Raw genomic sequence first — 12,362 nt, forward strand, 5'->3', positions numbered from 1 at the left:
GACCGCCTTACTCTCATTCGAACAAGGCGCTCAAACAGAGGTAAGACGATCAATACGCACCACTTTGTGTCTATGCAGCACGGTAGGACGGGCAACCCACGCCGTAAAAGATCTGGATCGCCCTAATCATCGTACGTTTTAGTGGGTTTTTTTTTTTTTTAGTTGGTCAACTTGAATAGGCTGAAACTGTGTGGGCAAGGTGACATTAGGGTTGATGTTAGGTACGACTTTTGTGCCATTTCAAACTTGCTTTTTTAAGTCACTTTCCCAGCTTTTATTTTTTAAAGCTGTGACTAATGTGTGGACAATAGAGATTAGAGTGGAAAATAATAATTTTGCTCTTCAATATCTGAACAATCATTTAAGACCATACAAATCGTATACATTTTAAAAGCTGTAACTAATATGTGGACAATAGAGATTAGAGTGGAAAATAATCAATTTGCTCTTCAATATGTGAACAATCATTTAAGACCATACAAATCGTATACCTTTTAAAAGGGTAGGTAAAATCCCGTGTAGTGTCTTACCAAAAAAGAAGCATGAGGGATAAAGGGAAGGATTGGGAGGAAAATTATCTCCTTCGGTTCTCTGTCCGTCTCAGTTTTCCAGTTCTTCTAATAAGGGGGTGGTGGGCCCCACTTGGGCAAAATGTTCGGGTAAAGGTAGGGTGGTCATTCTAGCCCCCCATGCTAGAGGAATTGGGGAACTGGGTTGGGTAGGGCACTAGAGGAGATAAAGATCTGGGATTGGGATTGGGATGGGGAGGGAGGGGGGTCATTTCCATAGGGGGTGGGAGAAAGACAGACTCAGGTTGGGCACAATGGTATAGGGAAAAATGTTCTCTGGGAGTGGAGGACGTAGGCTACGCTCAGACACAATGAGGTAAAATGACCGACTCACCCTCATGAAAGACAAAAATTTCACCCCCAAGATACCACAATGCACTCACATTGACTGTCTCGCGCATGTGACCCTGCGCTCCCCCCAGGAAGAATGCTCTGCTTATATATATATACTAGTTGTTTGGGAAATAATTTTCTTGGGATGACCAGTTCTCATGGGTCATTCCTAGAGAAAATTCTGTACCTAGGTTAAGAATCTATAACGTGACTTTAAACACCAACCCCCGCCAAAAGAAAAAAAATAAGCAACATGACAACATAGCTTACATCGTTGTTTTTTGTGTTCATGTCCCCTATTCGTTTAGAGTGTTTTGACTTAGTAAGAATGAGAAAAAACCGATAAAAAAAGACTTAGTACGAATGAGAGAAGGTGCCATTGGCTATTTCATCAAAATTTGATATATAACGACAAAGTTTTCCTTCACCTGTCTAGTGTTCAGCAATCATTTTAGAATTCACATACTTCTATAGGGTTTTAACATGTTTCTTAAAACACCTTTCTAATATCCTTTCACGCATTTAAATCCGCTTTGTTGAATAGATTGTCATTCACCGTGGCTTAAGGAAAACTCTATCCTTCGAAAAGAATTTATGAAAAATTTTACACCAATTTCAAATGGAGACCTTGTCTTACAAATGGAGACCCTAGTCACTTTACACAGTTTTTTGACTAGTTCTCCAAATAAAATTTATGTTTCAGTAAGTCTTGGAACCGTTTTGCTTAATCAGGTAATTTCCCCTTGAATGTTTCCTAACCATTCAAATATCCCTTACCACATGACCAAATGATTTGAAGAACTTATCCATAAGATTATCTCGGGGGTTGCACCCATGGTTTTAAAAATCTAGAATCAGATCAATGAATTGACGATCGGATTGAGATCAAAATTATCATGATTGATTTAGTCAATTATATTCTATTTTCAATCAATTTTGGCTGATTCCAATCCTCTCCGACTGATTCAGATTATTTTAGTTTTTTTTAAACCTTTGGTTGCACCCTCAGTTAACAATTAAGTAAACTTTGGACTTGTTAAATAATGGTTTACTTAATTGATTATCTCTCTCTCTCTCGAATTCTGATCTACTTGATTATTTCATCGACGTAAAATTGACTTGAAGGACTAAATTTCTCGTGATATCACCTTCAATTCGAGGTCAATGCACAGACTCCAAAATAAAGTTACAAATTGATAAATCTACTTAAAAAGGTTTCTAAAGTTAATTTTGGATGTTATAATTGTTTTAAACATTAGAATTTAAAAGCATGAATTTCAAATAAAAATTCCAAAATTTTATGAGAATAATGCTCTTTTATTTTGTAAATATAAACGTTTTAGCCTGTAACATCCGTTTTCCAATTTTTACTGTTTATTTATAATTTTTTACCATTTAAAACCTGTACCATTAGAGTCCGTGTTTTTAACCGTTTCCGATTTTGCTAATTATGGTTGCACCCATTAGTAATAAATACCTCAATGGTCTAGAAGAAATAGGTACCCAGATAATATCTGCATTAGCTGGATTTGGAAAAGAGGACCTGGAAAGGATCAAGCACCATGAGCCTATTCCATTTCCACATGGACGGTCGACCCTTTCAAAAACCAACCTTGAGAGGACCTGGTCACGGTGGTATCTTATAGAGCTTGTGTCCTCCACAATTTGATTCTGTGAATCTGATCTATTCTACTACTTTGTCATACTGGTCGGTTCTCCATTATTTTGCCACGTGTCATATAACGGTCATAAACGTTAAAATTTTCCCGTCCATAATCCATAAATTTCGCCTTTTTTTTGTTGGAACCGTCCATATATTTCGTAACGCAACGGTAACCTGCACATTAAATATTTCGCCAATAACAATTCGACATCTGTGTAGAAACAGAACCTTCCGCACTAAGAATTAAAGAATCGGGAGGAGTGAGGAGCACCGAAAATACCTCATGAGGGCCAACTCCATTACACCACAAATAACGCAGTTGACCATTGAACAGGTTTTAAACTTTAAAAAAATGGAAATCGTTTCGAAAAGACGCCATTAACACGGATCTCTCTCTATCTCTCTTTCTCTTTCTCTCCATCTTTGTGACTTTGACTCGTTTTGCTTTAAATACCTTCTCCTCTCAATCTCTTCTCATCAAACAATCCGAACCAGACAAAAATTTACAAAGTATTCAGATCAAGAACAACACAAAGCAACGAGCCAACGAAGACTATGTCTTGTGCCATTGCAGTGGCCAATTCTCCTGTTTTTTCACCGTCGACGGCTAGGGTTTCTTCTTCTCTCTTTTGCAAGATCAGTACTTGTTCGTCCCCTGACGCTATATCTCTTACCCTGAATCACCATCATGGATCATCTTCGGCGGCGGCTTCTTCATCTTGTGGGTCTCCTTCTTCTTCTTCTTGTTCTTCACCGTCTTCACCTTTCAGGTTACGGTTTCAGAAGCCACTGAGCGGGTTTAGAACTTCGAAGAAGGAAAGTTCACCGCCGACGCTTTTGAAGAGGAAGAGACCGGCTAAGATTGATATTCCGATTTCTGCTTTGAGTTTCGCCGGCACGACGACTCCTGCGTCGGCAGAGGTGCTGAGGGAGGTGGAGTTTGAGAGGGATGGGGTCTCTGTTTACTGTAAGAAAGGGAGAAGGGAGGCCATGGAGGATCGGTATTCTGCGGTCTTTGATCTCCAAGGAGATCCCAAACAGGTATGTTGATGTCCTGTTCAGCTGTTTTTTGTTCTCACTTTTTTTTTTTTTTTTCCTCCCTTTTTTCTACTGTTTCTGCTTTCAGAGTTGTAAGAGATTCGTGGTTTTTGGGTATTTCATTGCAGGCTTTCTTTGGTGTCTTCGATGGACATGGAGGTGCAAAAGCTGCAGAGTTCGCAGCAGAGAATTTGGATAAGAATATTATGGATGAATTGACGAGGATGAGGGGAGGAAACGAAATTGAGGAAGCTATTAAAAGTGGGTACCTCACCACAGACTCAGAGTTTCTGAAAGAGGACCTCCGTGGTGGGACTTGCTGTGTTACGGCACTGATTACGAAAGGTGATCTTGTGGTCTCTAACGCTGGTGATTGTCGAGCTGTTATGAGCAGAGTAGGAATCGCAGAAGCCCTCACGTTAGATCACCGGCCTTCGAGGGTGGATGAGAAAGAGAGGATAGAGGCCCTGGTAAGCCTACATTCCTGATCCTCTTCATTACTCTAAATGGGAATCACTATTTGGTGTTTATTGCTGTAAACCGAAATTTTGTTTGAATTGTGACTGATGAATCTACTGCAATTATGTTTTCAGGGTGGCTATGTGGATTCCTGTCATGGTGTGTGGAGATTACAGGGGTCTCTTGCTGTATCAAGAGGAATTGGAGATCGATCCCTCAAAGAATGGGTGACAGCAGAGCCAGAGACTAAAGTTTTAAAGATTAGTCCCGAATGCGAGTTCTTAATTCTAGCATCTGATGGCCTATGGGATAAGGTAACGTATTTGATTGTTCTCCTTTCTATTTTTTGCTTCTCTAGTAATCTTCCATTAGTCTCTCATTTGATTATTTGAATCCATCAACTCAAAATTGTTCTGTTCTTATTTTTCCAGGTTGATAATCAAGAAGCTGTGGATATAGTTCGTCCTCTCAGCATTAGCACTGATAAGCCAGAGTTGATGTCTGCATGCAGAAAGCTTGCGGAGCTTTCTGTTATGCGAGGCTCAGGTGATGATATTAGTGTCATGGTAATTCAATTTGGTCGTTTTATATGACTTGATGGAGCTCTTACAGTGAGACAGAAGAATTATTTTGCACAATGCCATAGCAGATGCCAATTTGATTCCAGCTTGCAAGTGTTTTTTTGAAGAAACTTGCAATTTTAGAAGATTAGGTTCAGGCTTTTGAAATACTTACTGAGCTGAAGAGAAGACAGGTCCCCAAGTCCCCCCTTAGATTCTATTATGGAGAAAGGGCAGGGCTCCTTGAGTCGAAGAGCCTCGATTTATTGTGAATTCCCCACATTTATTCATTGTCTAACCATTTTTTTTTCAACTGGAGTTTTCACACCTCCAGTATATAGAAGACTGACGACATCCAAACTTGTAATGATTCAGCATATAAGTAAATTTGATTTTTGCACAAGTATACCTTGAGATGTTTGCACAAAGAAACGTTTTGATCAATTTTCGTAGTATTATTGGGTTTTGCCTATTTGAAATCTAAGTGGAAGATAAGATGTTGTTTAGGACAACAAGCTCACCAAAGAGATCCAGGAAAGTGAATAGATCTCTGTTTAGAGGTTATTTTCTTCTTACAACCTTGTTTCACAAATTTCTCCTTTCATGAAAATTTTCCTTCATGAGCCCCAGTAATAATAGCTGAGTAGGCTTCCTCTCCAACAAAGCACAATCACATTAATCGTAGAAACTCCTCTTTCATGTGCCAACATTGAACCTAGACAATCCCTGACTAAGTTCTTGATTAGTATTAGTAGAACCAAGCCTATTAGTATCTGAAATCCAGTCGGATGACCAAGCGTTCATGCTGGCTTTGAGAATGAACCAATCAGGTGTGTGGTAGTTGGTTATCTGACTAATGTGTGAACTTCTAGTGACCTTTCAACGAAAACAGGATCTATTCCTCTAGTAGTTAACTTTGAATCCTCTGTTTCTTGGACAAGTCAGACCAAAACTATTCAGATGTTTAGCTACCTCTGGGTGAAAAAAGCCAATGATCCAAAATTTCTGAACTAATTCCACACAGGTTGAAATTCGGAGCTAGGTACCATATATTGGTCTTCATGGATTCCAGTCCGGTCAGAATTGGTTATTACTTACTTGTTCAGAATCAGTAAAGATTGAGACTCTATCGACAACTTAGAACACTACCATCAAGAATCGGAATGAATTCATACTTGGATGGAAAGAGTGATTCTATTAACTAAACTAGACCTCCACACAGCGTCCTCAACTTTAATAAAGGGTGAGGGTTTCCACTTTCCAGGTCTACCATATGGCAAGTCAAATGAAGCTTAAAAGTTTGTGGATAAGTAGAGTCCAAGGTCCCTTGCTCATGTCAAGTTTACAGCCTACGCAGTTCGCCAAATGGTAAAATAAAGCATTGAAAATTTCAGGACTATAGAGAGAATGCATGGACTACCAATAGGGTGCATGAACATATAAGGGATGGTATAGACTATAGACAGAAATTTGACACATTCCCAATTCAGATCATGTCCTTCAAAATTGCAATGTCACTTCTATGCACAACCCAGGAAACCTTTCACCTTTATGAAATCAACAGCAGTGTTAACATCTTCAATATATACTTTGAACTTGCTTGAGCTTTAACCAAGTAAGCCGAGGATGTGAATGGGTACTTAATTCTACCCATATTGGTTTAATGATTGAATTTGAGGCTAAAATTTGACAGATTGCTAATATAAGATAATAGGTGTTTCTTGTTGTAACCTCATTTTATGTACCCCTCTTTAATTATTAAAATTTTGAAAACATGGCCAATAGAGTAAGTTGGATAAAGGAGAAATTGCTTTCATCATGAACTCATTTGTCCCATTGAAGGGTAATTATGTAAAATGCTTTACAAAAATGTTCGAGAGTCTGAAAAGATAAACAAAAAAGTAAAGAATGCAAGTTTACATTATATGAGAGAGAGAGAGAGAGAGAGAGAGACGAGTTCGACAAGCATAGGTTGCAACTCAAACACAATGGAATTGAACTCCTCTCTAGGGAGCCCAACATGCCCAGGGAGCATCCAGCCATTGGACTGTGTTGCACACATCCTTAGACGTGCGCCAAGATGTGTCTCAACACCCCTAATGGCACCCAACTATTCTAGAAACACATCACCATCTGTTATACAAGGCAAAGACTCTAAGACTAATCAGATATACAGCGATACATAAATACCTGTAATCGCACAACAATTGCAGAGAGAAATGAACCAAGAAGGAACAAGCACGAACAAATTGAGTTGAGTCGTATTTGATAGATACTCTCCTTAAGGTTTTAGATGCCCCCACTTCGGCAACAGGGTTGACCTTGCACCTAGCCTCAAAGATGAAACAACTCCTAAACGTATAGGTTGCAGGACCTGATACGAGTACTGAGGATACCAAACGACTATACTAACCCTCTATTATATAAAAGAAAATACAGTAAGAGATTAGTCTCTGGAACGGACTGTTGCAGGGACAATTCGTTTCTGTTGTGTGTAAAATGGCAGGCAAGCCATGGTATGTATATAGGGTTCAAACACCCTTTCATGAAGGGGTATACCCATATGTATACATGTAGTCTATACGTACAGGAAGGTACTCTTCCAAGGGGAGGTATGTCTATACATAATCCTCCATGTACATGGAGGTATCCATTCATGGGGTTGTGTCTATTCGTATACGTGTACATCGTATACGAATATGGTACACATGAGTGAACCGAGTTTTCGAAAAAACTCAAATGCAAAACTTTCACTATCTAAAAAGAAGGTTTTATCCACACCCACACCCTGACCTGGCTAGGCTTGGCTCACGCGCACGCGATTTAAAAGCACCCCAAGGACCCCACACACATAAGAGAGAAGGGTGACTACCCCTCCAAAAGGCTCACACTTAAGAAACCAACCATATATATATATATATACCACTCAAGTTACTTTCCCACAACCAATGTGGGACTATTCTTGAACTCCATATTGCCTCTTGCACACAAAAGTGCACAACAAATTCAAACCAAAAAATGGAGGGAAGGTAAAAAGGAGGGAATGAACAAAATGCATTTTTTTGAAACTTTGACTCACTTGACTCTAAAAGTACTTTTAGAAATAATAATACAACACCATCCATGATGACTGGGTTATCTTACCATCCCGTTGAGGTGCATGCATAGACTCCAGGTTTTCTAGGGAATAGTGTCACACCCCCATCTAGACAAAGGATAAAATACTATAAAAAAGGGTATGACTAAGATGCTTACCAACATCCTAAACCGCCTCCAGGATCACGGACGCAGTGGCTTACCTCACAATCATATAAATGAGAATCAGATCAAATATCAGAATAGCGGAAGACTTATAATAAAAACTGTTGATCCTCATTTAGGGAATAACTATGGTGATAATAAATACATAAGGTGGTTTATCCTTGAATTTAAAAGTTAATACAATAGAAGTTATTTGATAAGTACAGAGAAAGGAATGAAACATACATCCAGAAAATATAATATCGAAAGCAACAAGAAGTAAAGATAAGCATCAACGGTCGTAGACCAACTTTCGCATCAACATCTCTTACCGAATCCTTCATCATCCACTGGTACCGTACAACCTACATCACAATCTAAAAAAAAGGGTTCCCCGAGGGGTGAGCTTCCACTAGCCCAATGAGTAAAAATTTGAATCCACACACACACAACAAATATAAGACTGCAAACCGAACCTGATGAGTAAACATCATTGACGTCCCATACCACTAATGATGATTCACACATCAGACCTGATTTACAGTCATGCAACAAACACAACAATATGATATGTAATATGAACAATGATGATGATGAGATGTAATGTATGTATGAATGCTATGCTGTGTAGAGTAATGGAATTGTATCCCTGATACCGGAACACACCCTCGATCCCCAACGATACAACACCATTAATCTACGACATAGTAAGGCCATATCCCTGGTATCGAAACACACCCTTGATCCCCAACGATATACCCCTAACTATGTCAGTGGAAGCCTGCCGATCCCGGAACACACCATCGGTCTCCCAGCAAGCCTCCGATAATCCCAAGCCACGGTACCAGAACATACCCTTGATCCCCGGGCTAGATTATCAATAAGGCGATACGGTGTAGGAACTTACACATCTACCTCCCGTATCCCTTTTAACACAAATATCAAATCAAATATGCAACATACTATATAAAACTATCATATCAAGAGGTATTTCGGGTGCATCGACGTCCCATACCATCTAGTACTCGATTACTAGCATGACACGGCACATGACATGCCAAATATAATATATGAAGAAAGATATTAAACAAATCACAGTATCATCTCATACAATTCCAATCACATTTGTAACACATAGTCATCAATTATCACACACATTAACACATTCATAGATAAATAGTGCAAACATGTATTTATGCATGAAGTGCATCACATAACATGAATGCATCAAGCACAACATTTAATCATAGAAACACTCAAAATAAAATAAGATCCAATCCCCACTCACAATATAGTTCGTGTCCCGTTGATTTGATTCGTCGTTCGATGACCGCTAAGTGCTTCTCCTCACACAATTAATGAAGCCTAGGATAGTGTAGAAGAGTGTTAGAAAGGGTGGGGGAAAGTCCCTTAGGGGAAACCCCATAAATTACACAGCCCGCAGGCCTTTAGGGCAGCATCGGATGCAAGCTCGGTTGTAGGCAGGGCCTTGCATCCGCCCTTGCATTCGATCAAGGCATGATACGATTTTGAGGGTGTTCTTTCACCCAATTTATCCCACTTAGATCTTTAAGTCCCAAGGACAAGGGAAGGGTATTCTAGGGTCCACTAGGGCCTAGTTACATCATTAAATTCATTGGGTGTAGAGAACTTAAGGGATTGAACTCCCAAAGGTCACATTCTAGGGTTTTAAGTAATGAAATCCAAACTAAGAAATAAGGTTGCAAGGAGGGGTTTTTAGGGTTGTACTTAGAGGCAAGGCCTCACTGATGAGGTCCAACATTGAACCAAGGTCACCCCTTAGGTTCCAAGTGGAACCTCAAGGTCCAACCTTAATTTCCAAAGTTTCCCAACCCAAAACCAATGAGGGAAAAAGATTTTAAGGGTATCGAAGGTAGATCTTGGCACCATAATAGATCAATTAATTAGTATAATTAGGGACATCTTAGGTTGTAATTAAATTCCCATTAAACCCTAATAAGTTCTACTCCAATAGCCACGAAGTAGGCAAGGTCTACGACATATAACTTAAATTCTAAAGTTTCTATCTAAACACATCAGTCAGGTTTGAATCCACTTTCAAAGATCACACACTCATATTGGGTCCAAGGTTTCTTTATAATAATTGTAGCCCTTTGAGTCTAGTTTATAACGCAAGTTGAATCATATCAATGCGATATGCGTAGACCAAGTTATGGTCAAAACAGCAAGTCAAGGTCAAATGTCAGCAGTTTTGGGAACGGGCGGTTTTTCTCAGAACATGAAACTGCAAGTAAATCCGACTTTAACAGGGGCTCAGGAAGGGTTCTGCTAGGTGCGGTTTTATGGGTGGTTTCTCAGGGTATATGAAACTGCACCTAAAACCAACTTTAACCGAGAGCTTCTTAAGAGGATGGTCTCAGGGTGGTTGTAGGGGAGGTTTCTCGTAGGTCTTGAAATCGCAAGTAAAATCACATGTCTCCAAACCCCAAAATCATAGGATTCTTCACCAAGGCTTCCATTTCCAAGTAGATTGGAGGAAAGAAAACATCAAGAGAGCTTCCTCCTTGGCACCTTAGGGTCCTAAGACCTCATTAGGCCTATGCATCCCAAGGATTCAATAAAAGAAAGCAAGGAGAACTTCATTTAGGGCATAATAGGGTCGAAACCCTAGGTCTTTCCATTGGGATGGGATTGGGAGCTTTGAGATTAGCCAAAGGAGTAAGATAGCTCCACCATGATCATGGCCATGAGTTCACATCGATCTTTGGGTCTCAAAATAAACCCTAAACCGATTCTCTCCCATCTCCCAACTCCAAAACCCAAAATCGATCAAAGAGGGGGAGGAGATCCTAATGGCTTACCTTACTAATGAGAGGAGCTCCACGATTTGGCCACCAAGAGATGTGGGTTCAAGCTTCAGCCAAGCCCTTCTCCCTTCTCCTTCCTTCACTTCTTCCTTTCCACAGCTTCCTCTCTTGGTTTGGCATTCAAGAATGGAGAATAAGATGAGCTTCAAGGGAAGGACAGCAAAGGCCTCCCTTCCTTCCCTCCTTCTCCTTCTTCTTCCTTCTTTCCTTCTTTCCTTCTTTTCTTTTCCTTTCTTCTTTCTTTCTCTTCCTACGTTTTTTGTTGGAGGAGAGAATAAAATGGCTAAGGAAATCCAAGCTCCTACTTTTAACTTAAACCCTTCCTAAGGTATGTTTGGTTGGTTAGTAAATAGGTTGAAACCCATTTTTGAGTCAATTGAGTTAAATGGGTCATTTAAGCCAGATGGGTTATGAGAGTTAAATGGGTCGACCCATTAGTTCTAAATAGCCCAAAATAAAAGATGGGCTCACACGATATGGGTATACGAGTCCCTCACACGCTTCCCGAGGTAAGTAGGACCCACCAATAAAATATTTTCTATCCAACTAAAATAGCCCGGACAGTTCAAACCTTGGCCCGTACTTCGAGGACCCGAGGGAAAGGGTAAACAATAAAATTAAGGGTTACAACTTACTTTTCTCTTGTCATGGTTTGTCACCCATGACCCCGAATAGTTCCTCCACAGGCAAACCCGTACTATGGTAAAAAATTTTGTAGCTAGGTTTGACCATCAGTGAGAACAGCTCACCAGCGTACATGGCAGCAGTAATTACACGTCATGAGGGAGAAATAATAATTAATTATGATCCGGGGTGCGGGTATATCAAATAGCAAGCCTAGTTGATGGGCTTCCCAACACTTGTCTGAGACCTCTTTGACTCTTGAAATGTTGTTGAATCAATGCAGGAGCCTCTTCAAGCTTTCTCTTGGTATTTAACTGATTGCATGTTTGATTGTATATATCTCTACAGATGGGTTGAAATGTTGTATGCCTTAGCATATTTTAGTTTCCTCATGGCTTAATATGTGTGTTTGTGTTTGTGTTTTCCTTTTTTGTTGATTGGCCTATCCCATTAGACTCTGGTTCATTATAAGAAATATGGGTCTTGTAGCTATGTGAATGAGTGGTACGAGTGCCTGTGTAGCGCAGTCAAGTGGTACATTGCAGATGCAGGGTGATATACCTAAATATGACCAACCAATGGTGACCCGACACATGGTGATTACCATGGGCAGTCCGGTGGATAAGCCCATCGGGTCAAGCCCGCATAATACCCGACCAACCCAAAGCGGGAGATTCAATTATAAAGGGATACTTTATCCCCACATGGAAGATGACCTATCTGAATTCTAATATACTGCAGCCAGTTAGCACTGCAATCCTACAAGGAAGCCATATCCCTTGTAGAGCGGCGATATGGAAACTCATAATGGACCCCTACTAACTAGGGAAACACTTCCCCACAAGGACTCTGCCACGAAATCTCCTACCATGAAAAGAAGATGCAGGATATGGGACTCTCCATCACCGCCTCTACCTACAGTCCACATTATATATATTCAGGTTTAGATCACAACAATCATCTTGAATTCTCGCAACTTGTCTGTTGCTAAAGATCTGACTTAGACATCAGAGAGTACCCCACCAGA

General features: G+C 40.1%; 1 protein-coding gene across 1 annotated transcript; it reads left to right on the top strand.

Moving 5' to 3' along the window:
• The first annotated feature begins 3,070 nt into the window (after positions 1-3,070).
• On the top strand, positions 3,071-4,710 carry LOC122648800 (probable protein phosphatase 2C 25). The gene is made up of 4 exons (XM_043842030.1): positions 3,071-3,606; positions 3,732-4,073; positions 4,197-4,376; positions 4,494-4,710. Exons 1-4 carry the CDS (start codon positions 3,121-3,123, stop codon positions 4,653-4,655), a joined length of 1,170 nt encoding a protein of 389 aa, XP_043697965.1. The 5' UTR covers positions 3,071-3,120; the 3' UTR covers positions 4,656-4,710.
• The last annotated feature ends 7,652 nt before the right edge of the window (positions 4,711-12,362 follow it).

The sequence above is a fragment of the Telopea speciosissima genome, chromosome 1 (assembly GCF_018873765.1).
Source record: "Telopea speciosissima isolate NSW1024214 ecotype Mountain lineage chromosome 1, Tspe_v1, whole genome shotgun sequence".
In the NCBI taxonomy this organism is placed as follows: domain Eukaryota; kingdom Viridiplantae; phylum Streptophyta; class Magnoliopsida; order Proteales; family Proteaceae; genus Telopea; species Telopea speciosissima.

Coding starts and splice junctions, on each gene's coding strand:
- LOC122648800 (XM_043842030.1), top strand. CDS start 3,121: ATGTCTTGTGCCATTGCAGTGGCCAATTCTCCTGTTTTTTCACCGTCG. Junction 3,607..3,731: donor TCCAAGGAGATCCCAAACAG/GTATGTTGATGT, acceptor ATTTCATTGCAG/GCTTTCTTTGGTGTCTTCGA. Junction 4,074..4,196: donor AAGAGAGGATAGAGGCCCTG/GTAAGCCTACAT, acceptor TTATGTTTTCAG/GGTGGCTATGTGGATTCCTG.